Here is an 18,461-nt window from a genome sequence, read left to right on the forward strand (position 1 = left end):
CATTACAAAAAGTCACCCTGAGTACCAAGCTTCTGCAACTTAGTAGCAAAACTGCAAACACTCTTCTATGGATGCCAAGCTAGATGCACTTCACAAAAAACTAACCAGCAATTCTCGCACCTAGTTTGTGCACACCACTGCATGTGTTGTACATAGGTGCACTCTTTGACACGGTCAATATACCTTCAGAGCCAATTTACTGCTGTGTGCCCAGGATAACGCAACACTACATTCACCACTGTTCCCAAGTTTGGACATCGGTCATAATCATCATAATTAGCCAGACTATACCTACTGCAGGGCAAAGACCTCTCCCCTATTCCTCCAATTTACCCGGTCATGTGCTAACTGCATCCACTTAACCCATGCGAACTTCCTTAACCACTTCCACCCACCAAACTTCCTGTTGCCACCTGCTACGCTTTCTTTCCCTTGGAATCCAATCTGTTACCCTTAACGACCATCGGTTATCCTCTTTTAGCACAACCTGCCCTGCCCATGCTCTTTTCTTCATTACTTCCTCTAGAATGTCATTAACTCGAGTTATTTCTCTGACCCACTCTACGTGCTTCCTTTCTCTTAACGTTACACCTATCATTTTTCGTTCCATAGCCCCCTGCGTTGTCCTCAACTTAAGAAGAACCTTTTTACAGGGTATTCTGTGCAACACAAACACACACAAGAAAGAGGACACCATGGGTGCCCATGTTGAACTCTTTCTTGTGTGTATTTGTATTGCACTCGATACCTTGTAATTATGTGTGACAGCCAACTAGCTCAGCAGTTAACTCTCTTAAAGAACCCTTTTCATTAGCCTCACATTTCAGCCGCAAAAGTGAGTAAGGTAAGATGCAGCTGTTGTATACTTCCTGGGTGATACCGGTAAGCTGCTAGTCATAATCTGCGAATATTTGCCAAATGCGCTCCATCCCAATCTTATTCTCCTAGTTATTTCCCTTCCATGGTCTGGATGCGGTTACTACCTGTCCAAAGTAGATACATTTCAGAAGGGTAGATACTTGGGCTTGTTGGTACATGATCGAAGGGAACAAAATGTAGCGCACCAAGACAAGGAAAGCGCTGTGTGTGTTCTTTCTCTGTCCTTGTCTTGGTGCGCTACATTTTGTTCCCTATGATATATTTGCCTACTACTTCCAGTGCTTCGCTACCTATTGTGAACCTACCTTCCCGAGGCTGTTGAACATTACCTTAGTCTTCTGCATATTGATTTTGGAGCCTACCTTTCTGTTTTTCCAGTCTCGGTCATCATCCTTCTTTGCAGTTCATCCCGTGAGCTACTTCGCAGATTACCGCGATTCGAGAATTGCAGATTACTGACATCCGCCCTTATCAACTGCTCCCATTCCAAGTCTCTGAATACTTCCTCTTAGTAAGCTGTGAACAGTACTGCGTAGGTCGTGTCTCCTTGCGTAGTACCTTTTTATATGGGAATTTTGTTACTTTTTTTTATGCAGAACTATGGTTACTGATTGAACGGGTAAAACTGCGTCTGCGCCTTGTTCGTGCCTGTGTGTTTCTTACGTCCTGTCTATTTTGCGCAGTTTTACCCGTTCAATTAGTATGAACGAACCAGCCCTTCAGAGTGTATTACTTATGGTTACTGTACAGCCGCTATATATATCTTAATCCAGTACTTTTACAAACGGCTCGTCTGCAACCTGATTTCACAATGCCTGCATGACTCTCGAGGTTTTTACTAAGTCAAATGCTTTTTCGTAATCAATGAATGCTATGTATAAGGGCTGGTAGCTTAATTGGTTATTATATTCCTAGCATTTTGCTATCACCTGATTGATGATATGGACATGAAATTTTCGAAAACCTGCTTGATCTTTTGCTTGATTGAAGTCTAAGATTGTCGTAATTGTGTTAGCAATTTTGTGATTACGTTAGTAAACACCATTATATGTAACAGATAGTAGGCTGATTGGTTTGCAATTTTGAACGCCGCTACAATCCATAATTTCAAACTTCCCGCGTCTCGGCTGCCGATGGTACTTCTGGTTCCCATTGGTTGAAAATAAAAGAAAACTTATGCTCCATTTTTGGCTTTCAAAACTTTTCAAAAACAGGCTCACTTTTTATTATATTATTAATAAAATGATTGTTAATTATTGCTGCACTTTTGTATACAATGCTACGATACTACTACTCACAAGTAACTGCTGGCAGTTCGCATGTGTGTGTACAGGCGCTGGTCACTGGTGTGTATTAACGGTCAACGGTCTGTGTGGCCCACGGCCTATTGTATGTTGGGTTATCTTTGTGCTTTCTGCCGTATTTTACTTCTGCCTGCGTGCCATGTTGGCATCAGCTGCTCCCTGACCACAGCGCGCGTCGTTTACTAACAGCGATGGATCCGTCCTCGTCTCAAGTGTTTGTGTCGTCTCAGTATGCAGTCGAAGGCAGCGGGGAATACGTCAGTGGTAAGCCTTTCTCCACTTCTGTATGCTCTCAAGCAGTGCTTACGAGCAATAGGTGGTTACGCAGAACAGTATATTGTTTTTCATTTCCGAAATTTTCATCGAGATACTGCTTGATAAAAGCGCAAAAAGAAATTATTTGAGCTCTATAGCCGCAAGTTGCTTTGTCTCTTGTCTTTTCACCGCTGTGCAAGGCGCCGTCGACGCTTTTACCCACGACCTACTGTATAATGCTTTTACCGCTGCTACCAGACGTTATTGTTCTTAAGTAGGGTCTGCATTTCAGGCAAACATCGGAAGATTAGTCGAACAGGTGTTCATGAGACTCCCCCACCCCCCTCATGCGAACGAGGCACCCTCTGCGCGAGCGCTCACCGCAGCTGTGTGCACTTCGCACTGTCGCGTGCTCTGCTCTTCGGATAAGTGTGCTATTACATGCCAGCTGTGCTCTGCGGTGAAGGGGCGCTAAAAGGCGACGCAACTTGCAGCAGTGAGCTCGACATCGAAAATTACTTTCTCTCTTAAAGCAACAGTTAACGCGATGAAAAATTCAGAAATGAAAGACAATAAGCTGCTCTACCTAGCGCCTTAACGTTCGTTCTTTTTTTTACTGTAACCCTTCCAGGCTGACACCAACATGTCTTCATGGTTCAACATGCACTTCTTTCTGCAAACTGTTTTCTATTTCGATATACACTGATTTACTAGATGTAACATTGGTTATAAATGACATCTAGGGAAGCAATATGGCTATTTTCTAATTCCCAAAGGCTTGTTGATAGTTGTAACAAAATGAAAATTTATGTACTTTGAGGATTTCTTACACAATGTTTAAGGAAAGATTTCGAATATTTTGAATGCTTTATTGTTTATTGAATGTGATACTTGGTTTCTCGCTTTTTTGAAACATTTGAATTTTATTCAACTCAGAAAAATGTTTTGGAGCAATTTTAAGCTTTCAAACATGCCTTGGGATGAGTCATCGGCAATGTTTTTGGACAAATCAGGTTGAGTGCAACCTCCGGGTCGTTTGGTGCAGAACGACCCTTGTTAGTTTTATATATCGGAAGAGCTCAGTCAGCTTGCCTGTACACAAACAAGAGGACCTTTTAAGGAGGAAGTTTTAACTCATTTTTGCCTGTATGCTTATTGGCAATAACATGTGGAAGGGAAACAGTTTCAAGACAAGACACGAGCTTATGTCATGTAGCTGCACATATTTATCCCTTACCGCTTATAGTTTTTGTGATTGCATATTTGGACCTAATATGACAGAGCCTGAATTCATAACTTTGCCATTACGAACAGCTCAGCAAACTTGGGCAGAGTGTTGGAGCAGTTTCACGAATTCTATACATCATGCACTTGTGTTCATTTTGGTTATCGTACCATATTAGTTTCTATCCTCTGATATGGTTAAATGAGATTTTCTTGTTTGCCAGGCATTTAACAAAAGCTTCTATGCGAGCTCTTCTCATGTCTTTTGTGTGTTGTCATGCAGAAGGTCTCCGAGAGCTGATGGCTTCTTTTAAGATATCGTGGATCCCAGTGCCAAGGCTGATTCTTGGCAAAGTCACCAAGTCTGCTAAGGTAAGGATTTTTCTGTCATCACGCCATGACCAGCTGCGCTCAAAAGAGCTGTACATAATAGTTAGGGTATTTATTAAGTGCAGTTTTATTTGTGATGTGGTCCAGTTGGACAGTCCATTTCTTAAAGCTGTAGCCTATACATGCAACACTTACTGTCTGGATGAGGGACCAATTCAAAAGTGCTTTGCAAGATGAGGCTAACATGTGTGCAGTATTAGATACATTGTGATCCTCTAAATAGTAAGTGAAAGTGCATGAGCAATATCACTTGGGGTTCATTTTATTATAATAGTATGATTAGCTACCACCTCCTTGAGAATCGTAAAGGTGCTTGCCGAGTAACGTTTTTGCATTGTGGGGTCATTGCAAACTGGCTATTTTAGACAACCGGTATGTCTACAGAGCAATATTTATTGAAAGGAAAATAGATAGGTCAGCTGACTACTATGAGGGTGGCAGCAGAACGCTGGAGCTGATCAACTGAAGGATCATCTATTCAACTGCACGCTAATCTGTGAGCGACTTGTCTTCTTCAAAGGCCTCATAATGTCCAATCGGAAAAGGAAATGGAAGTGCCAGGCGAATCACATTGAGATGGAGAACATCCTCAAGGCATTCAAATCTTTCAAAACTCCCGATGAGGTATGTTACATTCATAATTTGTCACCTCCTTCATAGTCAGTAAAGGGTGGTGTAGCAGCTTATGGGGTGAGTTGGTGCATAATACTCAGAATTGAAGTGAAGCCTAGACAAACACATAGAAACAAACACGAAACAGGCACACACTACAAACTGTAATACAAAACTGTACCCGAATTTCCTCTTGCACACTCGGCCACAACTTCCTCCTCTACTCTCAAGTACAGCACACTCGCACACATCTTCTATCCCAAGCAGATATGTCTGGCCAATAGTAAATGTTAGCAAGGTAGCATCCAAGCAACAAATACAAGACCAAGGCTGTCACTCACATCTTCTAACAAGAGTTAAAACTCCTGCCACATAGGCACAAACTAAAAAAAAACACATCTGCAGCTGCCAAGAATCAGGTTCACATTCACGCACAATACATCTAAACAATGAGTCCGGTTTGTGAGTTTCAACACAAAAGACATATGAAGGGAACCCTTATTTGAATCGCTGATTGCCTTGCCCAATCTGGTCAGCTGCAGTTCATTTCTTCTTCACAAGCATAAAATTCTTTTTAATTGCCTAAGGTCTTCTTATTAGGCAAGAGTCGGAATAGGATTGGCAGAGAAATTTTTGAGGCGTTATAGATACAAAAGAAAGACAGCACATGGTTCATTGATGCCTCTTTATCCTTGTGCAAAAATGAAATTTCAGTTCTTGAAGGCTGTTTATGAGTTGTTGCTAGGGATGTGTGGTGCATGAGGAATGCGTTTTGGATGAGCTTGAAGACTTACTGAGGACTTCTCGGAAGATGAGCCGGAGCTGTGAAGCCCCATTGTTTGTCAGTTTGAAGAAGACGAAGGTTGTTCCTCTAAAAAATCAATGACTTTAAATACCTTCTGAGGAATAACCTTAGTCTTCTTTAAACTGACAAACAACGGGGCTTCGCAGCTCCGGCTGGCCTATGCAAAGAGAAGGCAACCCAGGAAATTAAGAATTTTATGTTTGTGAGGAAGAAAGCTGGTGCAAAAGCAGTCGTGTTTTGTAATGAACTGCAGCTGACCAGATTGGCCAAGGTGATCAGCAATTGAAAGGAGGGTTGCCTTGATGTGTTTTTTATTCCGTTGAAACTCAGAAATCGGACACATTTAGAGGTATTGGGAGGGAATGTGAACCTAATTCGTGGCAGCTGCAGATGTTTATTTTTTGTTTAAGTTTGTGTCTGTGGCGAGAGTAGTGACTGTCTTGTTTGGACGATGTGAGTGATGATCTTGGTTTTGTATTTGTTGCTTGGACGCTACCTTGCTAACAGTTATTGTTGGCGAGACATATCTGCTTGGTATAGACCAGATTTTTTTACCCTCACGCGCAGGCTGCCAGCGCGCTCCTGCTCTAGACACCAGGCGACGTATGTATGGGGACTGCGGGACCGCAGATCACGCAGGCGCCTCGCGTTGAATATGCGTGTTTGTGAGCAATCGTTGTCAAATTCTGCGGTTAACGCGCTCTACCACTTACGCATGTAGGTGTGTGCTGTGCCTTGCTACTCACATTTGTCCTTGTTCTACATAATACTACAGCATTTTGAAACGCACTGTCCTCTTGACGCAATATACGAAGGTGGGCTACCATGCAGGTTGCGGACTGTAAATCAGCGTTCATGCGCAGCAGTGGCGTATTTTTTTTTCTCGGACTGCCCTTCAGAAGCATTGAATGCATATGTCTTGCTTTTTTACTTCTTTGATTCTACGAATTTTGGACCAGACTCCATGGTGTGAGATGTAACCGGATTGGCGAGCTTCACGCTAAAGGTTGCTTAGGCAAAGCGTGTTTTCGGCCACCAGTGGTTCGTCTTTGGCTTTCATTTGCCATTCCTTAACGCGAGTTTAAGTCCGATTATAACAGACGCTTGGGCGAGTTGGGCAATCCACAAGTGCAGACAGCGCAAAAAAAAAAATGTGGAGCTACGTTTCCGATGTTTTTTTTTTTTTTTTTTTGCTTGGGCGGTCTGCACTCCCACTAACAGCAATTCAAATTTTTATTTCCTTATTTCAAAGAGAAGTCTGCATGAACAATGGTTGAGCGTAGTAGCTTTTTGTGATTTCTGCCTAAGACTCAAAAACATAATTTCATTACATGCTATGACCTGGCCGAAATGGCTAAACAGATCTTTCACATACACCGAAAGCATCTAAATAGAGAATATTCGTATTCAGCCGCTACTGTGTTATTTGTTCAAAACTTGAAAGAAATAGAGAAACTGTGTTGTGCCTTTCAGCGAGTGGCTCTGTGGATAGGGCTCTCGACTGCTGAGCCAGAAGACATGGGCTCGATCACGGAAGCTATGGCAGCTCTTCGATGAAGATGAAGCTGAAGGCGCTTGTGTGGTGTGCGATGCCAGCGCACGTTAAAGAACCCCAGGCATTCATTAACTTTCCGGAGCACTTCACTACGGCGTACCTCATAGCCGATGCCACTTTTGGACGCTAAACTTCATATACCACATAAAAACAGTTGTCATGCTCCAGCTAGTATTTCTTTGCTGCAGTTTCTTCCTTTGGCGTGTATGACAATGTACGTGCAGCATCAAAAAAAAGTATCATGCTTGACATAAAGGCACTACTGTTTAATAGGTGCTAGATTATCCAGCGATGAAAAGAAACGATCCTAATGCTCCGTTGTTTATAAATAAAGCGCAACAAAACTTGCGTGGTGTTAGCCTGTCGATTCCGATGAACGAACCGCGATAATTTGTTGGTGTTACTGGCACAGTCGTTGATCGTACATCAGCTGCCTTCATCAACAAGGCACCAGACAACCTGCATTCACTTTCATCTCGATGTATACTGTATTCTTTTAAGTATAAGTGATTGCATTGTTTATTACCTACTGTGTTCATTCAGTAGCTCTCTTCGAGCCATCCTACAGTGGCATCCACCTACCATTTTGGCATAATCGAGGATGCACTGCTCAATTTTTTTTTCAAGCAATGGGAGGATGTAGTCTTGGAATGATGTATATTCATTCTTATTGAGTTTATTTTTGTTCTAATTATCTTGTTTTGGAGGTTTTTTATATGTAGACATTTTAGCAGCAGCCTACATAACCACAAATAAAGCCCTCAGAAATGAAAATATGCACATACTGTTTACTTCCACAAGGCTCAACCTCATTACTCTGTCCATAGAAGGCACCCTAAATATTCTTGTTTGATGTTTTTGGACACTACGTAAATAATGTTTGATAAAACTGCCACATACTTGTTTATCAAACAGAAGATAGTCGATGGTCACTTAGGGCAACAAATTGGATTCCAAGGTAACTAAAGCATAGCAGGGTGCAGCAGAAAGTTGGGTGAGCGGATGAATTTAAGAAGTTCACAGGGGTCAAGTGGATGCAGCTAGCAGAGGACCGGGTTAATTGTAAGAATATGAAAGAGGCCTTTGGCCTGCAATGGATATATCTCTGCTGATATAATTTTTCCAGACCTGCTACTAGTGTTGCTTCACTGTCTATTACATACACCCTATAATGCTTTTTGCGCTATAAATACCTTGTTGCCTGCTTTTTGTCCTTTTGTACATACATGGCTACTTTATTAGAAGTAGGTGCCGTACATGTTATTGTCATTGCAAAAGGTATCTGGAGTGCCACTTGCTAATGTCAGTCCATACAAGTATCTCATATTTGACCTGTATTTTTCACCTTCCCTTTCAGTCAACATGGCTCATGCGAAAGTTGGCAGCCCCCCCCCCCCCCCCCCACCTCTCCGCCTCGTGTTCAGCTCTTTGAAGTCACGGGAAGAAATGTAAGCCCCTAACAAAGCTAGAAGGCTGTAACTTTTGATCGTTCAAGAGTATTAGTTAACGTGTGCATGTTGTATGATGTGACATGTTCTGCTTATCCTATTTAATGCAGTTACATATGGCCTGGAAAACTAAAACAGCACTTTAATATGGTGTGGTGCTAGCACAGACTTCATATATTTTGACAGGTGCATGGCTTTAAGGCATCTGTAAAATGAAACTATCTAGAAGTATCCTGTTTACTCATTTATAATATGCATCCATGTATCACAGCAAGAAAAAAAGTGGAATGCCTTGAATTTTTCTGGGCACTGGATTTTCATGGCCAAATCTCAATATTATGAATCATGTTGGGCTAAAATGGTTCATTATTTTGAATTATCACGGTACTGAAAAATTAGTGGTTATAAGGGAGTGATCTAATCTTGGTATGAAAATGATGTATCTTGGCAGTAGAGACATGCATAAAAGCCAGATCTGAAATGAAAATGTTTCACGAACTTCAAAGCTGCTTCCTTTGAAGAAATAAGTTATTTTCTTCTACTGCGTGGACCACGCGACTGATTAAAAACCTCTATACCTTCCGCTTTGTCCAATGCTTCATCGGGTGCATACTTCATTGCACCGACTCTCTCTGTTTGCTAACATATTTATGTTAACGTGTTTGTAGTAACGAGATTTGAATGTACTTGAATGAAAATCTAGCTACTTGGAACAACCAGATTTATTGCAACCGCTCATCACTTGGAGTGACATAAATGGTGTCAAAGGATGATTTGCCTTTCTGACAGGTGGCTGGCTGTTCGCCTTCAAAGTGAAGTTCATAATTAAGAATCTTGATTGGCTTTGAACACTCTGCGTTAACCCTTTCTGCAGTCTGTTCTGTGCATGAAATATTTAACTTAATATCCCGACTCATCGCCCTGCTCCCCTTAATCAAAATATTCAGGCAAAACCGTCATTGCCAACCTCTAGGAAGAGTCAGTCACAGGCCGAAGACATTCCCGCTAATTGTTTTTTTTTTATTTGCTTATTACGCACTTTATCTGCTTTCAGTATAGCCCCTTTGTCTTTTGGTTGCTGTTTTTCTTGTATTTGGTATTTGTTTCCGTTTTCTTTTGAACCAGCATTGCTTTTTGTTATGTGTTTGTACTGCGGTAACTTTTGGGCGTAGGCTTCCAATTGAGCTCCGGAGCTGCACTTGCATGAGACAAGCTGTAGATTTCATAGACAGTAAAACATTGTTTTGCGAGTCTTCCGAGCAAGGTAAGATCCCATAAGTTTGTTTTGTTTGTGTTTTGTGGAGTTCAACGCCCCAAAGCGACTCAGGCTATGAGAGACGCCGTAGTGGAGGACGCCGGAAATTTCGACTACCTAGTGTTCTTTAACGCGCGCTGACATCGCACAGCACACGGGCGCCTTGCTTTTTGCCCCCTTCGAAAAGCGGCCGCCAAGGCCGGAATTCGATCCCGCATCCTTGGGAATAGTTGTCTGCGCCACCCCGGTGGGGCATAAGATCCCATGATTAAGATCGTCAAACCGCACTAGATGCAGAAAAAAAGGAATGAATATTCTCTAGATTTTGGTTTTTTGTTCAGTCCCGGAAGTTTGAAAAATTAACCTCCTCGGGTTTATGGCTCACATTCTTTTTTTTCTTAGTGTGATAGCATGCCTTGCAATACAAAATGCTTACTTACAAAAACAGGTACATGCCAGATTTTTAAAAGAAATATACTAAGTGCCGGTGATAGATGGCCCCTTCTAGATTTCCTTTGGATCACATTCATACTGTCGATGTTCACATCTTTTCATTTTTTTGTGCCGAGAGTAATGTTTCCTCCCTGTTTAATGGCTCCAAAACTTCATGCTGCTGCTAAGTGCAGTTTTTTTTTCGTTCAGCTGCTCCAAATATGGATATTACTACTCCAAAAATTAAGATTTTGCTGCTCTTAAAATTGTTACAAATCCTATTTCAGCTGTTACATCCCTGCATTTCTGTACTCTATTCTTAACTTTTACCCAAAATTAATTTTTCTCCAAAAAAGGGACACTTCGCTATGTAGGGAATAAAGGGGGACGGAATGGAATCCAGTCTTCAGGCCACGAGACGCTTGTAATTCTTTCAAGATTTTTTTTTTTGTCTTCCTCCACTTGCGAATGCACAACTCTTCGACGTCATTTTGTTTTGCTGTAGCTTTGTTGCAAATTTCCAGTGGCTATAGACCAGATTTATAGCTGCTCCCGGGCGCGGCCATTTTTTGCCGGCGCGCCGCCACGTGGACACTTCCTTGGGGACTGCGGGACCGTGCCTGTTCAGTAGCCATGTTCAGCTAGCGTTCGGGAGCTAGACAAAATTGCCAAAAATATTTTCATGGCATGATTGTGTTGGAGCAAGTTTATTTTCATTGTCGTAAAGTTAAAATCGACTAATTATTAGTGGGATTTAGTACTACATTCACGTTAACTGTCTTTGATGCTCAGCATGCAACTGCACTATAATGCTGTCATTTTGGTGCCTTACTGATGACAAAATGTCTGAACAATTGCAAGCATTACTCTTGCACCCCGCTGGGGTGGCGCAGTGGTTATGGCGCTCGAATACTGTTCCCAAGGATGCGAGATCGTATCCCGGCCGTCAACGGCCGCTTTTCGATAGAGGCGAAAAGCAAGCTGCCCGTTGTGCTGTGCGATGTCAGTGCACGTTAAAGAACCTTTAGGTGCTCTAAATTTCCGGAGTACTCCACTGCGGCGTCTCTCATAGCCCGAGTCGCTTTGGGACGTTAAACCCCACGAACCAAACCAAACCATTACTCTTGCATACGAATCGCATATAATTTCACTTCTAGTGAGCTCTTCCTTCATACCAGCCATTTCGAACCTCACCAATTGCGCTGTGTTGTTGTTAGCGTGGTGTGTGCCATTAACACCAACAAATTATCGCGGTGTGCGCATCTGAGTCGACAGTGCAGTGACCACTGCCTCCCCCTTCCCCCTGTAAAAAATTTGCAGTTAACCTGCACCCCCAAAGCTGCTTTATAGTTAAGGTAGGTTCTAGGGCTGTGCACGGGCTGGGGCTGCTCAGAAGCCCTTGGGCTTGGTCTGGGCCCAGGTATATTTATCTTGGGTGGGCCGGGCCGGACACTCTGATCACGAACACATGCAACATCTGCAAAAGTGCGAATACAGCCATAGTGCGATAGGTGTCTAGAATGCACAGCATTTTCCCGTGCCAAGCTGGATGGGGAATGTTATTGAAGCAATATTAAGCCATTTAAAGGAGCTAACATTTAAGTCGTAACCATGTGAAGCGACAATCCTTGGCGATGAGTCGTGCCATCACTGCGCTAACTCCTGTCGTTGCCACTGGTGCACACCGCACAAACGGGACTGCAACAGAGCAGCGCATTTTCAGCGTTGCTCTGTTACTGCTGCCTCGCGGTTTGGTCTAGGGAAGTACAGTTAGGCTAATACTCCATTTCTAACACTTAACAGCATGAAGTACGATATAACACTGATGAAATTTCATGTAACACATCTGGTTTCTAATGGAAACACCACATTGGTGCGTGGTGTGCTCCTGCACATCGATGCAGACTTCCATTGCAAGCAGTGACTTCGTCCAGCTCCTTTTGAAAGTAAACAATATCTAGCCACTCTATATCCTTTGTTTTCCCTTATTACCCTACCAATCAATCGACTCGATGCCCTCGTATGCGCATGGACGAAATGAAGTGATCGTCTGCAGGATCTTCCTTCGTCCAAAACGGATTATAGAAAAACTTGTCGCAAAAAAGGCCAAAACGGAAGTTGAATACCTCAAAGCCTTCTGCAATTGGCTGTCCGCGATCTGATTCCGGGCAACGACTGCTGAACTCAAGGATGCAGGATCGAATTCTGGTGGCAGTGGGCACAGTTTGTGAAAAGCAAGGCGCCACTGTGCTGTGCGATGCCTTGCATGTGGAAGAACCCTAGGTGGTATAAATTTCTGGAGCCTTCCACTGTGGCGTCTCTTATAGCCTGAGTCACTTTGTGATGTTAAACCACATAAATAACCACTGAAGTACTTTTTGAACTCATCTTAGTGTTGCAAATTCTCATTATGGATGACTGTGCCTCTTTTTTCCACCCTCTATATATACATATTTTATGTGTGCCAATTTTGTGCTTGCAGGTTCACTTTGGGTCGAATCTGTACATCAACGGGAGAAAAGTTCAATTTATCACAAGCAAGAAAAATGAGACAAAAGTGGAGCGGGAAATGGTGATGGTATTTCTGGACACCTGCGGAGTTGAGAGAGAATCCTCACGGGCCAGCATTGCAGAAGGACTGCAGGCAGTGTTCCAGAGATGCCGGCAACCCCTGAGAAAGTGATGGTAATCATGACTAGGTTTCGTTTTATGCTTGTTGCTGAAATCAATGCTGCAACAGCTGTGCCAATTGTGCCATTTTGATACAGCAGCATAATTCTGCGTGCGCAAAACTTGCTGAATTTGCACCAAAATGCGCCGAACGGCCGCAAAAATTTGCCATGCTCGAAGACAACTTTCTGCGACCGTGATATAGCCAGTCGTGACGTTTCAGACACTCCAGCATGTCACTGGCCTTTTATTTTTATTTTGAGATGGCTTCATGCCGTTCTAACGCCTACCCATATTTTCCTTTCTAGCATTCACGTGCTTCCTCCACTTTGAGTACGCTGAACTGTTGCGGTTTGAGGATGCTTCAATGCACGGGTCACAGTTCGTGCGGTGAAGTATCCTTTTAATGCATAGAAGCCATTTGTAACGAGGCACCACTGCTACTGCGTTGCATTGCTAAAAGGGGCGTGGTAGTATTTTTGATTTTGCAGTAATACTTCCATGCTTTGTTTTAAGCACCGCATGCTTTTAATGGGTGTATCTTGTTTTTTTTTATGTCGCTTCTGGAAGTTTTCTGTATTTTGTTGGGCTATTCATGTGCAGCAAGGTTGTTTTTAATCAGTCTAGTTGATAGACTCAAGACTCACTTTCCCGTCAGATAATGTAGGAGATGCATCGGTTATGGCTTCTGTTGGTGATAATAAATTGGGGGGTGGGGTGGAGGGAAGGCATCGGCATGTCGGGAAACGCGCAGCAGCCAAATTTTGAATTCCATAACACCACAATGTAGCCCAAGACTGTCAGAATTAACATTTATGGATGCCGGAACATCTAAATTGCTCTGTGCACGAAGTATATAGCCTTGCTTATACGAATATATACGACTTGATTTCCTATCTGCTTTTGGCATTTGCCCTTTCGCCTTTGGGTTGCTTTTTTTTTGTGCTTTTGAATGAAGATTTTTGTTTTTGGTACTGCGCTCGCATTTAAGCACAGGCTGATAGCAGGCTGATGGCTTTGAATCTCGACTGGAGCTGTCGTCGCGCGACACAAGCTATGAATTTTGCAGACAGTAAAATATTGTTTTAAAAGTCTTGCAAGCAAGAATCTCTGAATGAGATTGTCAATCCGCGCTAGATGCAAAAAAAAGCACATTCTTTAGCTTTTTGTATCCTTTCTTTTTTGAAAAATTAACCTTGGTTGTATGGCTAACATTCTTTTTTTGTTTGATGCCACGCCTTGCGGTACAAAATGCTTACAGAAAGAGGTGCACGCCAGATTCTGGAACGAAATATGCCAAGCGCCTGTAATAGGTGGCCCTTGCTAGATTTCCTTTGGATCACATCCATACGGTCCGATATTCACATATTTTTTGTTTGTTTGCCCCGAAGGTAAGGTTTCTTTTCTGGCTAATGGCTTCAAAATTTAAATTCATTCTGCAAAGTGCATGTTTTTTTTTTCTCCTATGAGCTGCTCCAAATACGGATTTTGCTGCTCCAAAAATTGCTACAAATCCTATTTCTTCTATTGCACCCCTGTGAAATGAATGATAAAATTAGTGGCAGATCAACAGTGTAATTCCGAACCATGACCTTAAACACCATTTTGCTTCTGTTACTTATGCATATCTTCTCTTTTTTTTTTAGATCTAATACAAAAGGTGGTCACTGAAAACCCAAGTGACATGTCGACTGACAAAAGGATCTCGGACCGAAAAGCCATTGATGATATGTTTGCAGAAGTCAGTCGTGTGGGCCGTCAGAAGGAAATGTGTGAAAATAAAATTGCATATATCATGCGAAGCTCTACGTTACAGTCAATGGGAACAGGGCATCACCCGCTTCTGTGCAGGGTGTATTCTGTCCTGCATGCTAGTATCACGTGTGGTCTGTATGCTGGCTAGCTACTGCCAGTGTGCCAGCAGTGTCACCTAGTGTGCCAGTGTAGGCCATATGACAGTGTAGTCCAGCATGCCAGTGTATTCCAGCATGCCAGTGTATTCCAGCATGCCAGTGTATTCCAGCATGCCAGTGTAGGCCAGCATGCCAGTGTAGGCCAGCATGCCAGTGTAGGCCAGTGTGCCAGTATGCAGTGCCACACTGGTCCGATAATCAGGTATGACACTGGCCCAGTGTCTCCCAGTGGCACTGCGTTTTCCAATAGGGTGGAGTGGAAGCGTGGGCGAGTTAGTGTTACATAGTCAACGCAATATCCTGTTTAAAATTTTGTACAAGAGCATTGCGAAAATGCATTCCAAATAGCAAGTTTGCGTTATCCAGAAATATATAGTTAAGCCCTATATAAACATTATGCCTTGAGGATTCTTCACAACCGTAACTCAAATCAACGTCTCTGTTTCCTATTTCATACTCTGGTTTTGCGATCTGCAACCATGACATCACAGTTTATGGTATAGTTCTATAATATGCGTAGAAATTATATGAGCAGGCGTAATAGTTGTAGCAGTGTAAAATGACAGTTCCAGTGATCACAAAATCTTAGCTTTATCAAACGTTATTCGTATATGATAACGAGGAACAAATGAAGTCAATTTCGAGCAATAACAACCCTTGTTTTTTTGTTAGTTCGCGCGTGCCCAGCCTCAGAAGTTGAAGTTCGTAAATTACAAAAGTAAGGAAAAATGCGTGACCGTCAAATTCTTTTTACGTTTGAGAAGAGTTGACCTTGCAAATAAATTCCAAATCGCTACCAAGAGAGGAAGCACCACGCACGCGACCGGAATATTCTCTTGTGCACTTCAGAGCATGTCCGGCGGCGGAAACAACTAAAAGAGCCGGAGGGAAGTTGAGACAGTTTTGAAGCTACATGTCCAGAAGAAGAATTCGAACTAGGATAATTTTGAACGCGCTTAGGGCGCCCCTTTCTAGTGTCCAATTTCGATCCTTTGCATTGTCAATTTCATTATTTGGACGTACGTATATTGCACTCGCATCCAGTTTATGTTTCTGTATATTTGTGCAGAGCAATTCGGTTTACAATTTTTGTTGCTTACTAATAGGCGTCTACCTCCATATTCTGCGTCAATTTGGCCTAAACAGCGCGCTGAATATTTTTTTATATCACCCTTGGGAGAAACGCTTGCGAATACATGCTTATGGTTTTCACCGACCCAAGGTTTGCAAGAATTTGTGTAACGCGCGGATCGTAAAATGCCGCTTTTGTTTTTATATGAGGTGTGTGAAAGCGATTGGGAAGTCGATTCGACCTGAGAGTCCTTTGAAGGTGCTTTTCACTTTGTTGTTTCCCACTTGCATGTTCATCGAAAATATCCTCGACTTCTAGAGCAGCTGATCTCATGATTTCCCTCTAAATTAGGGTAAGCATCATTGAACCCTTCTATTTTTTCTTGCACGTGAACTGTTAGTGCTATAAGCAGCTTTAGTCGGAAGGGACAAGAAAACTCTCCATCCAAATTAGCCGCCATAACCTACTGTATAGGAATAATGGAAACAATATTGAAAAAACTACTGAATGCTCTACCAAAAATAAATCAGTGCATACATTAGTTCCTTTCTTCGTTCCTGCGTGGTAACTATTCAAACAAGATTTGGAGAGTATAGTGAGAAAAAGGGCTGCGACAGGCCGCAAACGAGCGAGTAAAAAAAAACTATGTTTTTCTGGCATCTATTTTGAGAGCAATTAAGGAAATACGAAGTGCATCGAGAATAGGCAATTTACAAAAAATGAAGCATGCAATGCCTCCCTTAATAATATGAATAGCAAGAAAGAGTTCGAAATGAAACTACAGTTTATTTACCCAAGCTTGGCTTAATTAGAAACGGACATAAAATATGGGCATGGATACAAATTATATACAATTTCCAGGGAGAGGGTTGTTGGCAGCATTGATCACATTTAGCAGGCACAGGGTCCTTGTCGGCTTTGTTCTCATCAAACGAAGCTGCCGCAGGACTCGCTTTTTTACACAAGCACAACAATGTCGTCTTCATCAGAGTCACCCTAGGAGTCATCAGGACACGAGGCAGACATGATTTCCTCCGCTTTCTTTATCACCACGTTCACGAAAAAGCGCCAGCGCAGGCACAAGCTTTGTCGACGGAAACGCATCAAGTCCATTTTGCTGCGGGAAACAGCCAGGATTCGGCAGGCGTCGATGTAAGTCGCTTCACAATATGCGGTAGTCGGCTGAGAGACGCACGCAGATGGAACTGAACCATTGTTGCCACAAGCAAAAGGCGATGTTGACTCCATGACTCGGCAAAAGTTGAGCAGGGACTCGCGAGGCCGCACGACTGAAGCTTGGCTGCAACAAGCCAAGAATGGCTTGTTTCATGAACCACTACACATTTCATGTGTCTAAGATGGAGAGGGTAGATAAAACTGGACTGGTTTAGGGAAAGCAGAGTCTTTACCCTTTCCTTCTCTAGTCGGGTGGAAGCCCGGCTGTTCACTCCCGTTATCTTATCTCTACAGAGAGAAAAACATATTCAGAATCAGCTGGTGGTGACCCACTTTTGCTCTCGAGCTAATTACAGATTGACATGGGCTGGAGAGGTCCCTAAGAGAGACAGGTCATGGTTAAAAGCATGTTCAGCACTGGGGAAGAAGAAGAATGATGACACCACACGCAAAGCTCTTAGTGTAATACCGACGGCCATATTTTAACAGAATAACGCGGCTCAAACCACCAAACTTGCACTAAGCACAGATTCGAATACCTGTCTATAACTTAAGCGTAAATTTATAAACTGTGCGCATGAGCACAAGGCAATGCGCGTTAGTGTCGGCACTGGTACGGTTTGAGGCTGAAATCACATGCGGCTACATAGAATTCCAAACCCCGAAGCAGAGCAAAGTCTGCGAGTTAAATTAGGCGCTTTTCGCGGCGCTGTGATTCCTTTGGCAGTGCTGGCTCACCGGCAAAACCTTTAGTTTTTTTACAATTTTATAGTTTATTGACGCGTGGACTTCTAAAGAAAATGGCAAAACGTTTTTTCTCCCGCCATGCGTGAGTAAAAGTTTATTTGGTGCGTTTCGGCACGCCGCTTATTATGTGTGCTTGTGTTTTAAAAAAGTAGTAATTTGGCTTATAATACTCAGTAGCTGAATTGCAATATTTTAGCATTTTTAACGCTCGTCATAAAAAACAAAAATATCGATAGCCGATAGCATCTTTTCCTGCTTTATTTTTGATGGAGTGGAAGCGTGGGCGAGTTGGTGTTACATAGTCAACGCAATATCCTGTTTAAAATTTTGTATAATAGCATTGCGAAAATGGATTCCAAATAGCAAGTTTACGTTATCCAGAAATATATAGTTATGCCCTATATAAACATTATGCCTTGAGGATTCGTCACAACCGTAACTCAAATCAACGTCTCTATTTCCTATTTCATACTCTGGTTTTGCGGTCTGCAACCATGACATCACTGTTTATGGTATAGTAACTATAATATGCGTAGATATAATATGAGCAGGTTAATAGTTGTAGCAGTGTAAAGTGACAGTTCCAGTGATCACAAAATCTTAGCTTTATCAAACGTTATTCGTATATGATAACGAGGAACAAAGGAAGTCAATTTCGAGCAATAACATCCCTTGTTTTTTTGTTATTTCGCGCGTGCCCAGCCTCAGAAGTTGAAGTTCGTAA

General features: G+C 42.5%; 1 protein-coding gene and 1 long non-coding RNA gene across 3 annotated transcripts; both read left to right on the forward strand.

Annotated features, from left to right (window-relative positions):
• Nucleotides 1-2,242: 2,242 nt before the first annotated feature.
• Nucleotides 2,243-4,240, forward strand: LOC146194860 (uncharacterized). The gene is made up of 2 exons (XM_084596143.1): nt 2,243-2,447; nt 3,946-4,240. The coding sequence occupies exons 1-2, from the start codon at nt 2,375-2,377 to the stop codon at nt 4,227-4,229; spliced, it is 357 nt and encodes a 118-aa protein (XP_084452269.1). The 5' UTR covers nt 2,243-2,374; the 3' UTR covers nt 4,230-4,240.
• A 220-nt stretch (nt 4,241-4,460) lies between these two features.
• LOC146194861 (uncharacterized) lies at nt 4,461-14,734 on the forward strand. Of its 2 annotated transcripts, XR_014705929.1 has the most exons (4): nt 4,461-4,676; nt 8,382-8,472; nt 12,642-12,844; nt 14,476-14,734. It is a non-coding gene; the product is annotated as an uncharacterized LOC146194861 (long non-coding RNA). The 2 variants fall into 2 exon arrangements; XR_014705930.1 differs by lacking the exon at nt 14,476-14,734 and having other exon boundaries at nt 12,642-13,236.
• The last annotated feature ends 3,727 nt before the right edge of the window (nt 14,735-18,461 follow it).

The sequence above is a fragment of the Amblyomma maculatum genome, chromosome 3, assembly GCF_055883805.1.
Source record: "Amblyomma maculatum isolate TAMU_Amacu chromosome 3, ASM5588380v1, whole genome shotgun sequence".
NCBI classification, from domain to species: Eukaryota; Metazoa; Arthropoda; class Arachnida; order Ixodida; family Ixodidae; genus Amblyomma; species Amblyomma maculatum.

What these genes read in the sequence shown, in the direction of transcription:
- LOC146194860 (XM_084596143.1), top strand. Translation starts at nt 2,375, where the DNA reads ATGGATCCGTCCTCGTCTCAAGTGTTTGTGTCGTCTCAGTATGCAGTC. An exon ending in CAGCGGGGAATACGTCAGTG is followed by an intron (nt 2,448 to 3,945) that starts GTAAGCCTTTCT and finishes GTTGTCATGCAG; the next exon opens with AAGGTCTCCGAGAGCTGATG.